We start from the raw sequence: 19,079 nt of genomic DNA, 5'->3' as shown, positions 1-19,079 counted from the left end.
TTCTGAGCAAGAGAGGCAGGGCTCCCTGCCCATCAGGGATGGGGCAGAAATTGGGCATGGAAAGGCTGCTACTGCCTGCTGCCACTGCCATGACCTCCCGTCCCAAAGCTCCTCACTGGGAAGACATTGAACCCAAGGCTGCAGGAAGGAGGTGGTCCTGCTGTCCCATCCTGGATCGGAAACATAACAAGGGAAATCCCTTCCCTGAGGTTCAGGCATCCCCTGGAAGGCAGGGAATGTGAGATACAACCATGGTTCATCTGTCCTCATTCCTAAACAGCCACACCAGAGAGAGCAGTCTTCCTGACCACCACTCAGATGTGCTGTGCCATCACCAGACTTACAACCATGCTGTCACATTGCCTCACTCATTTATTCATTCCTCTGCTGCTTTGTTTGGACAGAAAATGCTTTAAGCAGCCATTCTGAAATACATGCCACTCAGGGAACACAGGGACCCTGTGTCTGTGGGCTCCTTTGTGTCTATGGCATCCTCTGCGTCTATGTGACTCTCAGTGTTTATGATACGTATACTGTGGGCTCCTGGGTCTACTGAGCCATCTGTCTGTGTGTTCTTCTATATCCGTGGGGTTGCCTGAGTCTGTTAAATCCTGTGTCTGTGGGGACCCGTGTCTGTATGTTCTGCATCCTCAAATTCTAATGAGTGGGGATCCAAAAATATTTGGAAAAATTGCATTTATACTGAACATGTACAGACATGATTCTCTTCATCTCTTGAGCAGTGCAGTCTAGTGACTACACAGCAGACAGTGTTAGTTTTGTGAGCCAGCTAGGGGATGTGTGTAGGCTCCGTAGAAATGCTATGCCGTTGTCTGTAAAGGGCTTTATGTAAGGGTGTCCATGGGGTTCCTGGGCCTGATTGCTCATGAGCACTGAGGGACAAGTGTAGAATGTGAACCATGTGTGGAATTCTGAACTTCAATAGCTGCATTCACATGGTGAAAAGAGGGCCAGAGTTGTGGCTATGTGTGAAATCTGGGTCCAATGCCCAGGACAGCAACATAAACCAGATGAAAGGAATTGGTGAATGTAATCAATAATTACTCCTGCCAACCTAGGGTCATTTCAACGTGTGACCCTGAAACTAGGAGTGGGTGTTAGACCTTCTTTCTGTGACATAGAGTCCTCCCTTGCAGTTGGGACACTTTTCTTCACATGTTCAGACCCTTTGTAACCACTGGTTCAACTCACAGGACTATGTAGGTCCTCAGATACTCACAGTTCAGTAAGGGGCATAGTAGTGACACCTTCCAGTGGAGGACATTAGGACAGGACAAAGGTCAGGGCTTGGAGGTGCTCTGGCTGCTGTAGCTAGGGCTAGCCTCTCTGAGCTCAACAGAGACTGTGACAAGAGCAAGGTGACAGCTTCCACTGGGAGGCAGGGCTGTGATCAGAGGGCCACAGGAAGAGTCTGAGAGTAGGGGTGTTTGAGTAGGAGGCTGTGCTGGGCCAGAGTTCTGCTTTGTGCCCTTCAAACTCCTACATCAGCGGGAAGAGTGGGACCATGACCTTTCTACCAGGAATCTGTTGGCAGATCTTGGGATGGAGCAGGGTCTCCCCAGCCTAGATACTCTAGAATTGGAAGCTTAACCCCTCTTCCTGATGGGGTCCAGCTGTCACACCCCATGCTTCCCTCACATGGCCTTGGTGCTGGGGGAGGTAAGGATTAGGTCCCTTCCTGTTTTTAGACAGCGTTATTAAGGTGTAATTCACACACCATTCAATCTACTCATTTAAACTCAGTCTGGTGGGGCATGTAACTCAGATGGTAGAGTGTTCCTGCCTATATGTTTGAGGCCATGTGTTCAATTCTCAGCATGACATGAAGTGGGCACCCTGGCGCCTGTCTATAATCCCAGCACTTAAGAGGTAGAGGCAGAAAGATCAGGAGTTCAAGGTCAGCCTCCTATATAATGAGCTCCAGGCTATCTTGGGCTACATGAGATCATGTCTCAAAAACTACAAACAATAAAGCAAACAAGGAAATAATAAAATGTACCACCAAGCAGTGTTTAGTCTGAACAGATGTATGCAACCCTCACTTCTAGGACATTTCCACCTCGTCAGAGAGAAGAAGTGCCTGAGCTTCTCTGCTTCTCTCTCTGTAGCCTAGCAGCCTTTGTCTCCTCCCTCTCTGGCTTTGCCTGTCCTGGGTGTTTGCTTACATGAGGTCACACTATGTGTCTGCTCAGAACAAGGTTCTGAGTTACACCCACATAGTTACTAGGTCACCACAGCCCTTGTTCTCAGTGTTCTTCTAACTCATTTGTCCGCTTGCCTGGGGTAGGGACAGAATGGCTAGTGTCCTGTGACACAGAAAGTTGAGAAAATGTGTCCAGGACTAGGGTGAGGAGGCAGAGGCAGGCGGATCTCTGAGTTCCAGGCCAGCCTGGTCCACAGAGTGAGTTCTGGGACAGCCAGGGCTACACAGGGAAACCTTGTCTTGAAAAACCAACCAACCAACCAACCAACCAACCAACCAACCAACCAACCAACCAACCAACCAATCAACTAATAAATAAGCAAATAAATCTGAAAAAACAACAACAACAACAACAACAAAAATACCAACCAAACTAGAACCTATTGCTCAGTTCCCTCACCTGTCTCCTGAGCTGACCCTCCTCCTGCTGGGTTGCCTTCAGTAGAACTCTCCCTCCTGTATTAGCTTCCATCTGGTGTTGTCCTGTACTCAAGGACACTTGGGTTGTCACTGTTGTTAAGGACTCACAGTGGACCACTGGGTCCTTGGCATCACCAGCCACTTTGTACAACTGTCCTCCATCGAGGACTGAGGTACAGCAGGGCTGAGCACAAGGTCCCTACAAGAAGGGAGACCTGTGGTCTGGAGCACTGTGCAGCCAAGCCTTGGGTCTTAGCCTCCCTTGTTTCTGGGAATACTGATTGCTCTGGATCCTAGAAGAGGCAGGCTAGTGGGTGGGGATATATATGTAGCATGAATCCTAATTGGTCTTAATAATAAAAACCCAGAGTCAGATATCCAGGTAAATGCTGAAAGATCAGAGAGATGAAGGAGCGGCCACAGCCACCTCTTACCTTGCAAACTCCTCAGCTGAAAAGGGGCCAAGCTCCTGTCTCCTCCTGCCTTATATTCCTCTCCCCACCCACCATATCACTTCCTGTCTCCACCACCCTAGTGCTGGGATTAAAGGTGTGAGCCACCACCACCTGGCTCTGTTTCTCTTTTAGACTGGATCAATCTCGTGTAGCCCAGGGTGACCTTGAACCCCTGATTTTCCTGCTTCCTCCTCCCAAGTGCTAGGATTAAAGGTATGTGCCACCACTGCCTGGCCTTTCCATACTCTGATCTCCAGGCAAGCTTTATTTGTTAGAGCACAAATAAAATATCACCACATATATAAGACAAGATTCCAGGTTGAGGCCTCTCTGAAGAGGGCAACAGGGTAAAGTGGGGGCACTTTGCACTATGATCACATTTCTTCACCATCTAACCAGTTTCTGCTATGTTGTGGCCAACTGGGGCAAATCATTTCCCCCTGGGAGTCTTGGGGTCCTCATCCGTGAAGTGGAACAAAAAGGCAGTACCCACCTTAGGCCTGCAGAAGTCCAGCTGAGTTTGCAGGAAAGATCACCAGCACAGAGAGGATCAGTTAAGCAACTCAGGGACCCACACTGGCATTGGTACTGTCTTCCCAAATCCTTCCTGCTTGATGCCTTCGGATGTAGACTGGGTAATCCTCAGGTTGATACCTGTTGAGACACCCATGGTGGGGAGGTGGGGCCTCTCTAAAGTTCCTGGGACAGTGGGGTCCCAAGGATGGTGAAGGAGGGACTCACTGAGTTGATTTGGAGGAAGGACTGGGCTGTTGGGCTTTCCTAGAGAACCAGCAAGGATGCTTGGAGGAGCTGCCAACCCTGGAGGAATGGGGAAGTCATTATAATGGAGATAAAGCCAACAGCTTAAAGACATTCCTTTGAAAGCGACTGTTGGGACCTCTGGGGACTGATGGCAGCCTGACCTCTGTCCCTCACTCTGAGAGCTGGACCTAGGAGTCACATCTGACCTGAGCTTCAGGGCACCCATGCTCCAGAACCCAGTGTCTCCCCACCCCACCCTTGCTGCCAGGCTACGGGCCTTCAGGACTTTGATCTGTGTGGTACTCCAGCTCCTATGCTGTCCTGGAATGTAGTGGAGCCCACAGGGGGCTTGGGCTGGGAACCTTCCCAACCAAATAGCTCGCCTCCAGGTAGGTGTGCGAAGCCCCAGTCCACCTTGCTGGCACCTGGGTGGATCCCCAGAAGCCCTGGCACCCAGGAGGCAGACGGAGAGGGGCAGGCAGGAGAGGTGAATGTGCGTTTATCCCAACACAAGTAGTGGCCTGTTGGGGTGGGGTGGGGGCCCCAGGAAATATTTGGGATGACTTGGAGCCGGCTGGCCCTTTAAGGCTCCTGTAATAAGACACCTCCCCAACGGGACAGGAGCCTGAGCTGGGGCTTCCACCTTAGCCCTTGTTTCTCCCCTCCCTCCTCCCCCTTCCTTGCCAGGCCCAGTTCAATTTGCTCAGCAGCGCCATGGACCAGATGGGCAGCCGCGCGGCCCCGGCCAGCCCCTACACCCCAGAGCACGCTGCCAGCGCACCCACCCACTCGCCCTACGCGCAGCCCAGCTCCACTTTCGACACCATGTCTCCAGCGCCTGTCATCCCTTCCAACACGGACTACCCTGGCCCCCACCACTTTGAGGTCACCTTCCAGCAGTCGAGCACAGCCAAGTCAGCCACCTGGACGGTGAGTAGCCGCGTTGTCCGCGGACGTCCGGAGGGAGGGCAGTGGGGTAGAATGCCACGGTCCTGACACTGAGGTCTGTCTGAGCACACATGCTGTCCACATGGAATTTCCTGCTGGCCAGGGCCAGGAGGAGCATCAAGCAGGAGGCGGGACCTAGGGCTGGGCAGTGTGGGTGTGCCCACCCCTCGAATGGACGTGTGACCAAGTCAGCCAGCCTCCCACAGGTCCAGAAAGGTTGGGAGTGTTGCAATCAATGAGGTTCATGGGGCAGGGAGAATGGCCGGCTTTTTTTTTTGTGTGTGTGTGTGTGTGCTCAGTGCCTTGAAATCTATCCTGAGCAGAGTCCTGAACCTCTGCTGAGTCTTGGGGGCCCACAGAGGCCGTTGGAGGCTGCCTCCCCCAGGTGGTGTGGCCGCTTGCTGGTTGTGGATTTGGGCTTTGCTCTGACATCTCTGCATTGGCTTGGGGCTTGACCTCCAGGGGTGTGAGCACAGTGCTGGGAGCTCTGGTCCTTTCTCTAGTACCTCTTGGAACAGTCTGGCTTGTGGCTGGGAATTAGCTGATGTCGACAAAAGTCCCCCCTGCACACTTGCTGGGAGTTGGGTAGCCAGCTAAGTGCTTTGACTCACCCAAGGTGGAGTCTGTTCCCGTCCCCATTGCACAGCCAGGGAAGCTGAGGTGTGAGAAGGGAAAGCAAACTGCTCAGAGCTATGCAGCTAGTAAGGAGGTGCCGGGCTTAGGACACGGTGGTCACTGCCATGAGCCTTCTTAACCAGAGCATCCAGGCTGTCTCCAGGAGTAAGGGCTGCAGGAGGAGCAGAGTAAGGCTTCGGGGACGATGTCTAGAAGTGCAGGGTGTACAGGGCATTGGGTCAGAAGGGTAGTCTCAGAGTCTTCCAGCTGGGCACAGGGACCCCTGCACCATCTGGGATGATAGGAGGTGCACTGAGGGATACTGGGTCAGCTACTGAGCAGCATCTTCATCATCCATCCTCTCTAGGGAACAGCTGGAGCTAGGGCTGGAGCATCCTCTGCTGTGTAAGCTCTGTCTCACCTCTTCTAAACAGGAGCAACCCCCTCCCCAAGGCTCCTCTCCAAACCCTAAGTCCCACTGTTGTGGCTTTCACAGTCTCCCTGGAGACTGAAGGGCTGGACAGAGCCACCCTGCATGTGGCCACAGACGATCAGTCTGCTTGGCCTGGGTTGGCTACTGTTCATGGTGGGCTCCCCAGCTTCTGTCCTGTGGTTAAGTGATGGTTCAGCCCAACCACTGGAGCTCTGATGGGCTGCCATGGGCCAAGAGGGGCTGGGTGACTATAGACAGCATTTTACCGGAGTTACTCTAGGCCCATGTGCTCCATTCTCCCCAACCACAAACCATTGCTGACTGAGGGATGGCGATAAGGGTCTGAATGAGATGGAGCTGGAATAGTACACAGCTCTCCCTCTTGTCTTGGGGCAGTGGACATTAGGGAGTCATCCAGCATGGCCTCCTGAAGTTGGCCCTTCTATAGAACTACCCTGCTGAAGGTCTCTTCTTCTATACTGTCTGTAGCTGGGGCAGGGTGAGGAGGTGGACCCTAGACTCTTCCTCCACCCCAGCTGAGTGACCTGGGGTCAGGTCAGGAAGCCCAGGAGACACATGGGTAGCTCCAGTGATAAGGGGCTCTCTACACTGCCCTTCCAAACGCATTCCCCAAGTCTGTCTCCCCCTCTTAGGGTGACCTGGCCAGTCATAAAGGTCTGGTGGTGTCTGGAGGAAGTCCCCTAAATCCTGGGAACGATGTAGCTTGTGGCGTTGCCTCCTTTCATCTGTTTTCTTGAGGATGTTGATGGGGTCAGTCTCTGCCATGTCTGAGGGTTCAGGATACCTCAGATGGTCAGCATTGGTCTTCGAGAGGGGCAGGCACTGCCCTCTCTGTTGGCTTCCTCCTTCCACTTGGGGCCTCTGCAACCCCTTCTGAGGTATTTGGCATCAAGCCTTCCATAATGGTTTGTTTCCTGCTGCCCTGCGTTATCTGTCCTCATGGGGTAGTTCCTGGCTGGCTAGACATACCAGGGGGCACGGTAGGCTTGGCCCCCCGACCCAACCTTCACCCAATGCCAGGGCAGCAGATCTGAGCTGTCGAGCAAGAGGATGGATGCTCTTTCCCGCCCCCTCCCAGCCCTGCCACACAGGGGGTGGAGGTGGGACCAACATTGATAATGAGATTTTTGGCACCTCAGCGATCTGGGAGCAGACACCCAAGGGCTTTTCTCGATGCCTAGGGAAGGGGCTGGCAGCGGCTGCTCTCAGCTCTGGGGGTCCATCTGTGTGAGCGCTGCCCAGACTTGCCACCTAGGCTTCTGCACCTAGGCCCCTGCCGCACCACTGGCTGGTAACTGATAGATAATTCATATTTTTCTCAAGTACAATTCCATATTGACTGCTGCCTTCATTTCTCTCAGATTGGCAAAAACACGCTCACTGGCCTCCAAGTGACCACAGCTGTTAACGGGGCCTTTGGCCTTGGCATTGCTGAAGCTGCTTTGGGCCTTTCCAGCCCCAGAGGATCTGTTTGCCCTAATCAGCTTCCCTCAGCCTGAGAATCTGCTTGTGCAATAAGGGGTCTGGGCCCTCAGTTTGTGTTCTTGTATGAACGTATACACACTGTATACATGTGCGCAGAGTTCCACAGGCGTGGACACCTAGGTACACAGATGTGTGTAGTGCATGCACATATATCTATGATCACACAAGGATGTAAACATACATGTGCTCAGGGACCGATCTATGTGGATATACAGATGTACACACATACACCAGTAAACACACAGAATGCCAACAAATGTGGATGAGCATGTGAGCACACATGCCAGCCTCCCTGGTTGCTGCCTTGGGTTCTGACAGCCCCTTTCCTCAGAAAAGGTTGAGCAGCAAGTGGATTGGACAGAAGAGGCTTTGTGTTTGTGTGAGGTTGTGGACAGCTGGTCTCAGGAGTCCCTCAGCAGAGGAGGAGGTGGGACAAGTTCCTTTACACACCCAAACAGCGTGATGAGATGGGAGTCCGGCTGCTGTCCAGCCCTGGTGCAACCTCTTCAAGCTGGCTTTCTCCTGAGAGAGGTGGCTGTCTTCAGTACTGCAGACACTTAGAGACAGGGCTCTGAAGTTAGGCAAGAAGGCCCCTGTGGATGGTCACTCTGGCCGGGTATGGTGTCTGTAGAGCCCCAGGGGAACGCTGTGACACAGCCAGCTTGCTACAGAGGAGGCCAATAGTGAGGGCATGTTCATGGATGGCTTGACTGGCCTGGGAGCATCATGGATGAACAGATAGATGACTTAGACATGGCCCCAAGTAACCTTCAGCTGCCCTTAGCCTTCGTGTGTGTGTGTGTGTGTGTGTGTGTGTGTGTGTGTGTGTGTGTGTCTGTCTGTCTGTCTGTCTGTCTGTCTGCCTATCTTGAGAAAGAGCTGCTACCCACCCGCCCGCCAGCCCCTGGCGGGAAGCACAAAGCCTCTGTGAGGGATTCCTGGGGAGGATGGGGCTGAGTCAACACTAATGGATTTGGAACAAACTTTCCAGCCCCTCGGAGGTTTGCAAAGCAGAAGAATAGAGGAGGTGTCCCAACATGATTGTGGTATCAATTGCGTTATCCTAAAAGTTTATGGAATGCATAAATGGAATTAATACCTTTTACTGGCACCGGGAGCAATTATGTATATTTAAAGCCTAGAGAAGGGTTCTAACAATGTTTATTGTGGAGATGAAACGTGAATTATTAGGGGAAACAAGAGCACTTAGAGAGGAATTACAGCAATTGCTCATATTGTGTGTAGCTTTGCAGAAGACGGGCTCCCGGTAGGCTGGCCCTGGGTCTGTGCTGGGTACCTGCAGAAGAAATGAGTCTCTGCTCCCCTTTCCACTGATGTCCAGAAGGACTTTATTCCCCAGTGAGCACAGAATCTAGCCTGGAGACTCTGAACCCCTGGATCCAAGTGCAGCTAGACACTGGCAATCTGGTCCCAGCGACTAAGGATGCTCCCCACCTGAGTAGTCACACCACAGATCTCCAGAGTTCTAGTAGGGGCAAGGAAACAGGGCACCTTGTGGGATAGGACTCTACCCCATGTTGCCATGGAGGACTGAGTTCTGATTCATATATTGCAGAGAACCATCCATTTTTTGGAGACTCATGTGTGGACTGGGAGTGTGGTTCCTGGTTCTCTCCCTTGTTCTCTCCACTCAGGCAAGCTGGTGTGACCCTGGAAGGCCTAGAGCTGATACTTCCAAAGACTCTCTCACATCAGCTCATGCCGCACTGAGGAGAACTTTATGGGAGAATGGATAGGGATCTGATCTGACGGGGGTTGTGAAAGTCTCCCTATTTCCTGGGCTCTGGGCAGCTGATACAGCTGTGGCATCTCAGGACCCCTGGTGCCATCCCTCAGCTTGCAGTAGATGCATGTACCTCCTTTCCCACATTACAGATGAGAAACTCAGGGCGGATCCAGGGCAGGTCACAGATCAGCAAAGGGCAGAGGCAGGATGGTAACCCAGTGGCATATCCTAGGAGTCTGTGGAACTCTCTCTGCCCACCCACTGCTCCAAGTCCTCCAGGGGTGGTTCTGGGACCTCAGGAGCTCTGTGGACAATCGTAAGGAGGCTTTGACACTCAGGGGCCTGCCTGCTTGCCTCAAAGAAGGGAGCTTGGCTTGCTCTTTATCACCTTGAGAGTTTCTGTCGTCACTCATGCTGACAGAAAGACACATTATCTGCCCACCATCTACCCTGGAGGATTCTTAAGTGCTTTCTGGTTAGAATGTTGTAGGGTTGACCACCCTCCAAGGTGAGTAAGCCAGCCAGGCCTGTGGACCACCCCTCCTGCCTTTCTCCACTGGTGATCCACGATACACGCCCTGCTGAACCTGCCCGTTGTACCTCAGGTCTCCCAACACACTCTACAGCTGGGTGAGAGGCCAGGGCAGAAAGTGGCCATCACAGGCCAAAGCTGGACTTGTTTTGGGGAACAGAGCAAGGCGAGCTCCAGAGCTGAGTGGAGCTGAGTTTTGCACACCTGCCCTCCAGGCTGGTGGTAGGTTACAGGAGAAATGCCTGAAATTTACTGGACTCCCACTTTGGAAGCTAAGCTAAGTTAATCTTACAGTGCATGAGGGCCATTCCAGAATAGTTATCTGTGCCCTGGAGGCCCAGACCCAGTCACCTCCTCCTGGGAAAAGCCCACAGCCCATCCAGGAACTCTGTTGCTTTTACATGAGTTGGAATATCCTAGGCTTTGAGAGTGGGGAGGAGGGGCCTTCGGCCATCACCCTGGTCAGTACAAGAAGATATGGTGGACCGAGGCTGGTGCTCCGAGACTGGGCAGCAGGTTGCAAAGCCAGGCTGTGCAGTACACTTGAAGGCGGAGAAGTTCTTTGGAAAAGTTGCTGGTGTGGCAATTAAGGCAGAAATCGTTCAGTAACCCAAATCCCAGGCACACTACTCAGTGCCTGGCCTGTATACCTGCCTCTCCATCAGCAGTCTATGCTGTATCTACTCACTTGGTGTCCCCTCGTGCTGGACAGCCTAGGGGGACCTGATGAGCCTTGGGAGGGTGACACAAGGCAGTGCCGGACTCTGCACTTGGTCCTGGTTGCAGGGAAGCTCCTAGTCTGCTATGCTGTGCTTAATGTAGGATCAGAGAGTTAGACTCCTGAATGTTATGTTCCTGTGCCCAAAGTTCAGTGGAAACTTACATTCTAAACAGCTATTGCCTACAGCACTGAGGAGTGACTCTCCCCAACACACACACACACACACACACACACACACACACACACACAAACAAACACCCATACATGCATACATCCCCAAATTGCTTCCCTGGCTCCTGGCTGTCACTAGCCCCTGAGACTGTATGGAAAGCCACAGGTCCTGAGAGAAGGAGCTGGCCAAGGTCAGTGTTTAGAAGGGTCACAGCTGGAGTAGAGATGAGGCATGTCAGACTGTCCTATGATACCTTTGCAGTCCTCATACTAACAAGGTTGATTCTGCCCGTGGAAGCTGCAGTTTGAGGATGGGGTAGGGACTTCACCACGGACAGCCAGCAGGGGCTCCATGCTGTGCACAGAGCAGGCTGGCACCAGCCTCCCTGTGGGATCTTGTGCTGGACAGTCCTGTGAGTCCCCCATCACTGGGCCCTTGTCAGAGCATTTTTTTTTCTCCAGAGGCTGATGACTGAAGGCCAGAGGACAGGACAGGCAGGGCTGTTTACAGCAGCAGGCTGCCCCCACGAGTGGCCAAGACACAAGGTGTGACTCTCCTGCTGACTGGATGAGGAGGAGGGGTGACAGGGGTTCCTGTTTGGACTCAGAAGGAGGACGAGGCTATGGCACTTAGGACCCCACCACAATGTGTTCTGAATAAATTCCCTGCTCTGCTGCACCTGAGGTCCCGGATGGCCCTGGGTTCTGGAATAAGATTAGATGTCCAAGCTAGGGGCAGGTGACAGCACCTCCTAGAAAGTCTCAGAAAATCCTGACAGTGGCCCGCTGGAGCTGGGGCATCACACAGCATTTGTGCGAAGGTCAGCTGCACCCATCCAACCAGCTTCCCGGAGGCTCCATCCACCCTGATGACGTGATGTCAGGGGAGACACCCCCACCTGGCAGCCTTCTCTCCCCCAGAAACATAACCCAGCCCAGAGCTGCCTGTCTTTCCTGGCTTTGGTGTTCTGCTTGGCCACCTGACCTCTTCTACTAACCCAGTGTGTCTAGACCCTGAGCTCAGACCCTTGGCCTGCCATGTCTGGTGGAAACAAAGGGCCAAAGATTGAGGTATCAGGTCTTGAGAAGACAGAACCAAACTCAAACTCACTTCTAACACTTCTGTGACTGCCCCCTCTGAAAGGTGTGGCGACTCCTCCCTTCAGCAAGCCAGCCACACTAGAGCAGCAGACGCCAGCCAGCATTATCCAGCTGTAGACAGTCCTGACGCTGAGCTGCCTAGAGCCGACTGCCCTCCCCAGCGAGAGGCTCTAAGCCCAAGGCTGCCCCTGTGGTAGCGCTGCCTTGCTTGAGGTTTCTGGCCGCTGCCATTTGGGGATGTCATCTGTTCCAGCAGCTCACAGGACTCTGCAAACTACTTGTCTAGTTACCTAAGCAGACAAAGAGACACATGGGGTAAAGTGTGGGCAGGGAAGGAATGTGTGGGACAAGGTAGAGAAAGGGTATCACTTCCCAGTCCTCTCTGGCTCTGCTCTCTCTGGGTGCTATCTCCAGGGACCTCCCCAAGTCCAGCTGTCCAGAAGATGACCAAATCCTGTCCTCTGGGATGAGTGCAGAAGCTTCACTATGTAGCCGTGATTCATCACCTGACATTGGGGACCGAATTGACCTTCTTCCTCTCTGCTCCTTCCCAAAGGCTGGGGCTGTGGTGCTGCACATACTGCCTGGACCTCTCCAGGAGCTATGCAGGGAAGCAGCCTCCCTCGGCCCTCATCCAGTCATTAGCATGAAAAGGCATTGTTGCTTTGAAGAGCCTCTGAATTTTTAAGAGCTATTTGCCAAGAACTAGAGATGTACGGCAAATGTAACATTACAAGGTGTGGTTACTGATCTACCCCAACTCAGTTGGCAGCTTTTGGAAGCCATGTTCTAGTTCCCAAAAAGTTGGGGTAGACCCAGGAACCTTGCAGAGGAAACGGTATGGACAGGGCTCCTCTTCTTCCTTGGGTTTTCATGTAGATCCCTCAACCATGCATTCTTTCCAAATTCTCAACCATCACCCTCCCTTTCTCCTCCGACGCACTCTATCGGGCCCTCACACATAGGTCTCAATCTGCTTCCCAGCTCCCTAGCCTAGGGCAGAAACTGCTGGAAGGTTCTCTGCTCATGCAGAGGCTAAGCAGGCCCAAACCCCATGACCTGGGGCTCTCTGACTCTACAGTCTTGGTGTATAAGAGAGCACTCTGTCTCCCAAGCACCAAGGTACCTGTATGGCTCCTGCTTGCCTGCTTGGTGGGACAGGCTGCCCAGCTCCTGAGGGGTGTCCCCAGCTAGTTCCTGGCCTGCCTCTCCCCAGGAGAATGGGTCTTTGTCCACAAATTACGGCACTGGACTCACAGGACAGCGGTCAGACTTCACATCTGCCTCCTGGGTGTCCTTTACCCTCCCTCAGGCTTCAGCTCTTTAAGAATAACTACTGCCTGTTTATCTCACACTTGGCAGGGCTGGGCACTGGAGCCTGAGGCCTCCAAAGATGGGTTCATAGCACATGGACTCTCCCTGCCCTCAACCTATGTCCTGGCATGAGGTGCTCTGGCACAGGCTGGGTGACTGCCACCTGAGCATCATTCCCCTCCCTAGGGCTTAGATTTAGACCCCTGTTCTATCAGGGCTCCCTAGTCTGTGTAAGAACCCACCCATGCTCTCAGATGTCCCCTGATTGAACATGGAAATGAGTGGTCATGATAGTGAATTGTGCCAGATGTGCCCATAGAGTGGCTGATAGGATCCATGGGTCTGCATCTCTTGCAGTGGCCTTTCCTGAGGAAAGGGAACAGGGAAAGGAGCCACAACTTAGGACCTGTGGACCTGGGTTCCTCCAGATTTAAGAGATCAGAGCTTACCAGATTCTGTGCCCTGCTCTGTGGATCTGCCCTAGCAAGAGTAAAAGCCTGTGACCATGGGGCTGATTCTCAAAGGGGTCCAGAGCCCCAGAGTCCAGAAACATGTGTGTGCACACGCACACGTGCACACACACACACACACATACACACACACACACAGACTATATAAAAGTGGGCTATGAAAAAAATTAAAGAAATAAAGCCCCCACCACAGCCTTTCGTTCAGAATCTGTTCTAACAGATTCACCCAAGCTGGTTAACGGTATTTGCGGTTTGCAAGATGCTACTTGTCCTGAGAAAATGACAGACAAGTTATTATCACCTCCCCACTGTCCTCCTGCCCAAACCTGCCTGTGCCGGGCACCCAGCTGCCGGGAGCGGGTGCGAGGAAATTAACAGCCCTGTGCCGCGCCCGCCCCCGCCCGCCCCCGCCCGCCCTCTCACCCACCACCCTGCACCAGCCCTGCCAGGCTAGGGGCTCCCAGCCAGGCCCGGACCATCTTGGACTGGGGTGGGGGCGGGGGGGGGGGAGGAGGAGGGGTCGGGAGAGGAGCCTCGGCAGGAGGGATGTCTGCTCTGCTCCAATGTTGGGCAAAGTACTTCCTGCAAGCCCCGCGGAACACACGCATCCGTGCGCAGGCAAGTCTGGACGGCTCTGTGTCAACAGCCGAAGATAAATAAGATTTTATCAGCTCGGAATCTGTTGAAACACATCCACCTAGCGGTTCTAGGGAAGGAGAGGCGGGAGGAGGGCAGCAGGGAGGAAGCATCCCCACGTGACACCCTGGAAAAAAGATATCCACCCTCCTGCCCCTTCTTCAGAGTCTGACCCTGAGGCCTGACCATAAGGTCTGCCCAGGAAGGGGAGAGCTGGCGACCTCCTGGTCTCAGGACTGGAGTATCCTAGAGAGTTTCCCTGTGGTTGCTGGTTTTACCGTCTGACCCTCCGAGGTTGGGGAAGCCTTGGCATCCCTCCCTGAAACTCCCCACCCCTGGCTAAAATAGATTCCCACAGATTTAACCTGTGGCCAGTGTAGGGCTGGCAGGTGTGTGTGCCCCAACGCCCCAAAACCATTGGACTAGGGACACCACCGGAGGGTGCAGAAGTGAGGCGCTGCCTTTGCCTTGCCCTAGGGAGGGGGGCCCCCTGTAGCTTCATCCTTGAACTTGGGCTTCCCTCCACAATGACTCGGTGGGAGACTTGTCCCACCAGAGATGACTTGACTTCCCAGCTCTGGTTCTTTCTCTGGGAGATAATCATGCCACAGTCGCTGCATTGGTACCAGGGACAGCTCCCGGCACTTTGAGCTCCTCCCCAGGGTGGGGCATCTGTGGCTTGTCCCTCACCAGCTCTGCTACTCTGAAATGTATCCCTAGCTTTCTCCAGACGGCCCCACCCCACAGGGTCACACTGTAGCCATGGAGGGCAGTACCACCTCACACCCATCCCAGGACACCTGTAGGCACAAAAGCGGCCTTCTGAGGAGGGCCAGGCCTCTGACCACACCTTTGTAGTGGTAGTGCATGACTTGGGGGTGTAGCTAAGTATCTTAGATCCTCAGAGGGCAGTGATGGGGGGGGGTGGCCTGCAGGGCTGGGGACAGGGCTCCAGGAATGGGCACTGTGGTGAGGCAAGGTTTGACGCTTCCCACTGCTCCGGAGTGGGTGGGTGAGGGGAGCTCTGATGCCTCCCTCTGTGGCTGGGCTGTGCCCTGAGCCTGGCTCCATCCTGGTAGGAACATGGAGAGGAGCATAATGACCCTCCCTCCCTCCAGGCTTGTTTGGGCTTCCCAGGAATGTGGCCCCAGGGAACCACCATACCTGGCCTGCTCCCAGCCCATCCTGGCTCAGGCCCTACTGGGTCTATGACCCCTTCTCAGGTCATGAGCTAAAGCATGGGTAAGGAAGGAACCTCTGGGTAGTCAGCTCTGGAAAGACCACTGCAAGAGACCCCAGGTCTGTGGGTCCCCCGTCAACTGTGCCAACCCACAAATTACCTCACCTGGTAATGAGAGCAACCATGCTAGAATAAGAGGCATCTGACCTTGCTGGCACTCGGCCACACAGCTGGCATCTGGGGGTCTTGTGGTATGTCAGTGGTAGACAAACTTGGCAGGTGGTCCAGTGTTTAGAGCAATCCAGCCTACATTCCTGAGCCAGTACAGGGAGCCAAGCGGCCAGACTTCAAAGGCTAATCTCCTTTTGCTGCCTCTGGTGACTCTGACCCCACCGCTCAGCCTATTTTCTGTAAGTAGCCTAGGCCTCAGCAATGGACAAACAATGGGTACTCAGGCGATGCTTGTTAGTGACGGATATCCCTTCACCAGGAAGCTGCCTTGGTTGACCTTAGGTTGAGCCCCTCTGAGCTCAGGACTAGCTAGGTCATGTGCAATTATCTGAGCCTGGGTCTCGTTGGGAAGCCTTCATTTGTGAATAAGCAAGAGGCCTGGGCACTCCACTGGTACCAACTGTTTGCCTGGCACTGTGTGTATGAATTTACTTGATGCTTGGGGATCCCCACACTGTGAACTTTATGCCACCCCAGGAAATCCAGCTGGCCTCCCTGGTGTGGCCCCAAGCTGCTCCTTTGAGAATACAGGCTCCTTCCGCTGCTCTCTGCTTTTCAAAACAACCCCTCAGGCCGTTCGCAGGTCCTTATAGCCCCTCGTGCTCTTTAAACAGAACGGAAGGGACCTACTTCATGCCCCTCTCCCTGCCTTCTCTTCCTTGCATTTGCCCATGGTATATGAGATTCTGCAAGCTCCTTACAGGGAACCTTAGGCCTACAGGATCCTCCACTCTCCCTTGCAAGGGGAGCTGTGTGAGCATCACCTGCTCTTTCCAGTTTTGTTAACAGCTCGCCATCTCTGACCTCGGTTTCCCCAACTGTCATAATGGAGCATGGCGAACATTTTCCAGGCTGATGTAACTCATGATTCTGAGTCAATGGGGGACTTTAGAGTGAAGCACCATAAAAATCCCCTCTAAACCCAAGGGCAGGAACCTCCACTGCCCTGAGGAGCAATGTGTGAGGAGTCTCCAGGAGTTTCAGGAGCGAGAGTGGACGGTCAGCTAGCATGTAAATAAATGAACATAACGGAAGTGGCCTCAGCAGGGCCAGTTCAGTGCTTAGATGGGTGACCAGGGCCACAGGACATGGATGTTGGAGCAATGGTAGCATCTGTTGTCACCGGGGCAGGCTCTGGCGTGACCTCAGGTCCAGTCAGGTTCTAGGATGGGGAAACTGGGTCTTGCCTCACACAACTGCAGAGTGTGGCTTCCTGGACTTAGTAACTTTCGTTGGTGGAACAGTGCTGTGTGGCTGGTCAACATGTAAGGCCTTGCTGGTCCAGAGAGTTCTCCATCTGAGAATAAGGGTGGAAGGGGCAAACAGTCCACCTGCGGAGTGTTTCTTCTGTGCGAGGCAGCAAAATGCAATTCCGAGCTTGTTCAGCAAGCGCAATGCTGCAAATCTACCTCTGCAACCAGGCGGAAGAGTCAGGCTGGCAAAACCAGTCAGAGCCGATTCAAACTGTCCTCCCACACTTTCTCACTCTACCATCTTTATCCAACAGTCCACCCCTTGCAGCCTTCGGGGTCCAGGTGTAAATAGCCATGCAGCTGCTGAGTGGGCAGCAGGCTTACCCATCTCTACACTCTGAAGGAAGGATTCCTGAAAGAGGGGACACACGGGAGCAGGCCTCGTCAGGGTGCTTGGGAAAGGGGTCTCACAGAAAGGGCCCAGCCCAGACAAGCATATGGGGCTGGGCTGTGACCTCAACCTGGCACTTTTCTCCCTCCAGTACTCCCCACTTTTGAAGAAGCTGTATTGTCAGATTGCCAAGACGTGCCCTATCCAGATCAAGGTGTCCACACCACCGCCCCCAGGCACGGCCATCCGGGCCATGCCTGTCTACAAGAAGGCAGAGCACGTGACCGACATCGTTAAGCGCTGCCCTAACCACGAGCTTGGCAGGGACTTCAATGAAGGTGAGCACCCCCTCTCCACTGTGGGTCCCCAAACTCTGTAGCACCATGGCCGGTGGCCTGAGGGCCCAACTGAAGGGGAAGCCTGGCCAGCAGCGGAACTGAGATGCAGGCCAGTGAGTGTGGGCTGGTGGTGCTCTCAGCAGTCCCCTCACCAGGAACTTTGAGCAAGAACCCCACCCCATCCCTCCCAGTCCATTTCCTCAGCTCTGAGTGCAGCCCAAGAGGCTAATGTTCCAGCAGGGGTGCACCTCGGGAGAAGTCTGAGGGACCAGCTGACGCTGGGGAGCCTTGGGGACCATTCCTGCAGTGTTCCTGGTGAAGCCTATAATAACCCCAGGGTCAGAAGATCTTGGAACAGCATCTGACAGGCTCAAGGCCACCTGAATGAGGGTTGCACAGATGTGAGCCTTGCCCAGGACTCCCACAGGGACAAGCCCTACAGTCTCAGTTCTGCCATGCACCTGTTATGGGGTGACAGGTTGGAAGATGTGCCTCTCTCTAAAGCTGTATCCCCTCCTGGCAGGACAGTCTGCCCCGGCTAGCCACCTCATCCGAGTGGAAGGCAACAACCTCTCCCAGTATGTGGATGACCCTGTCACTGGCCGGCAAAGTGTGGTTGTACCCTACGAACCCCCACAGGTAGGCTGGGGACCAGATTGGGATACAAAGCCAGCCTTACAGGGTGGGGTTCCCTGAGCCACTGCTCTGAGTTCAGCATGACCCTTAGGGACTTTTCCTGCCAGTTCATTTGTGACCATACACTGTGAGCCCTGACCCTCAGGCCTGGGCTCCATCCAACTTCAATTCTCTTCTCTCTCTCTCTCTCTCTCTCTCTCTCTCTCTCTCTCTCTCTCTCTCTCTCTCTCACACACACACACACACACACACACACTATCCCCAGGTGTATAGCAAGATATGATCACATGACCTCCAAGTCTTCAGCCCTTCCCTCCTAGGAGGAGCTAATCTTCTTGTCTGTCTCCCAGTGTTGGTAAAGCTTCCTAGACATGGGAGTGAGAAAGAGTTCCTGGGCATCTCAGACTCCATTGGCAGGGACAGAAACCAAACCAGCAAGCATATGGTGTTGGATGGAAGGTAGAGAATTCCATGCTGGGGGCTAGAGATCATGAAAGGGTCCCTAGACCAGGCTGGGGGATCACAGGAGATGACTACAGGGGACTGGAGCTGCGGAACGTGGGCTCAGGAGACTAGGAAAGACGGGGTGAAGGATGAGACTGAGAGGGCCTGTGTGCCAAGCCTCGGAAGTGGGGCGCAAGCTGGAGGTGGGGTACAGTGGAGGTGGGTGGCCCAGGCTGGATATGGGGTACAGGGTGGACATGGAGGCTCAGGTAAAGGGCACAGACCCGACGTGAGGGCTGTAAGTGATGGTTACAGAAAGTAGTCAAGTGAAGAAAGACTGGAGGAGGAGGGTGTCAACTTTTTTTTTTTTTTTTTTTTTTTTTGGTTTTTTCGAGACAGGGTTTCTCTGTGTAGCTTTGCGCCTTTCCTGGAACTCACTTGGTAGCCCAGGCTGGCCTCGAATTCACAAAGATCCGCCTGCCTCTGCCTCCCGAGTGCTGGGATTAAAGGCGTGCGCCACCACCGCCCGGCGGGTGTCAACTTTTGACAGCAGAAGGGCATGTGATCACCATTCTAGATCTGATATGAGTTCCAGTGGGGGCCAAAGGCCC

At 53.8% G+C, this 19,079-nt stretch overlaps 1 protein-coding gene across 3 annotated transcripts in view; it reads left to right on the top strand.

Moving 5' to 3' along the window:
- Tp73 (tumor protein p73) overlaps positions 1-19,079 on the top strand; it is a 61,680-nt gene that overhangs the window by 35,704 nt on the left and 6,897 nt on the right. For all 3 annotated transcript variants that reach the window (XM_076565790.1, XM_042272555.2, XM_076565791.1), the window contains 3 exons: positions 4,549-4,791; positions 17,202-17,388; positions 17,912-18,027. In XM_076565790.1, coding sequence (XP_076421905.1) covers positions 4,549-4,791; positions 17,202-17,388; positions 17,912-18,027 — 546 coding nt within the window. The remainder of the gene's footprint in view (positions 1-4,548; positions 4,792-17,201; positions 17,389-17,911; positions 18,028-19,079) is intronic.

This window comes from Peromyscus maniculatus, chromosome 2, assembly GCF_049852395.1.
Source record: "Peromyscus maniculatus bairdii isolate BWxNUB_F1_BW_parent chromosome 2, HU_Pman_BW_mat_3.1, whole genome shotgun sequence".
In the NCBI taxonomy this organism is placed as follows: domain Eukaryota; kingdom Metazoa; phylum Chordata; class Mammalia; order Rodentia; family Cricetidae; genus Peromyscus; species Peromyscus maniculatus.
Note: the sequence above shows the minus strand (reverse complement) of the source record. Positions and strands in the feature narration are given on the sequence as shown.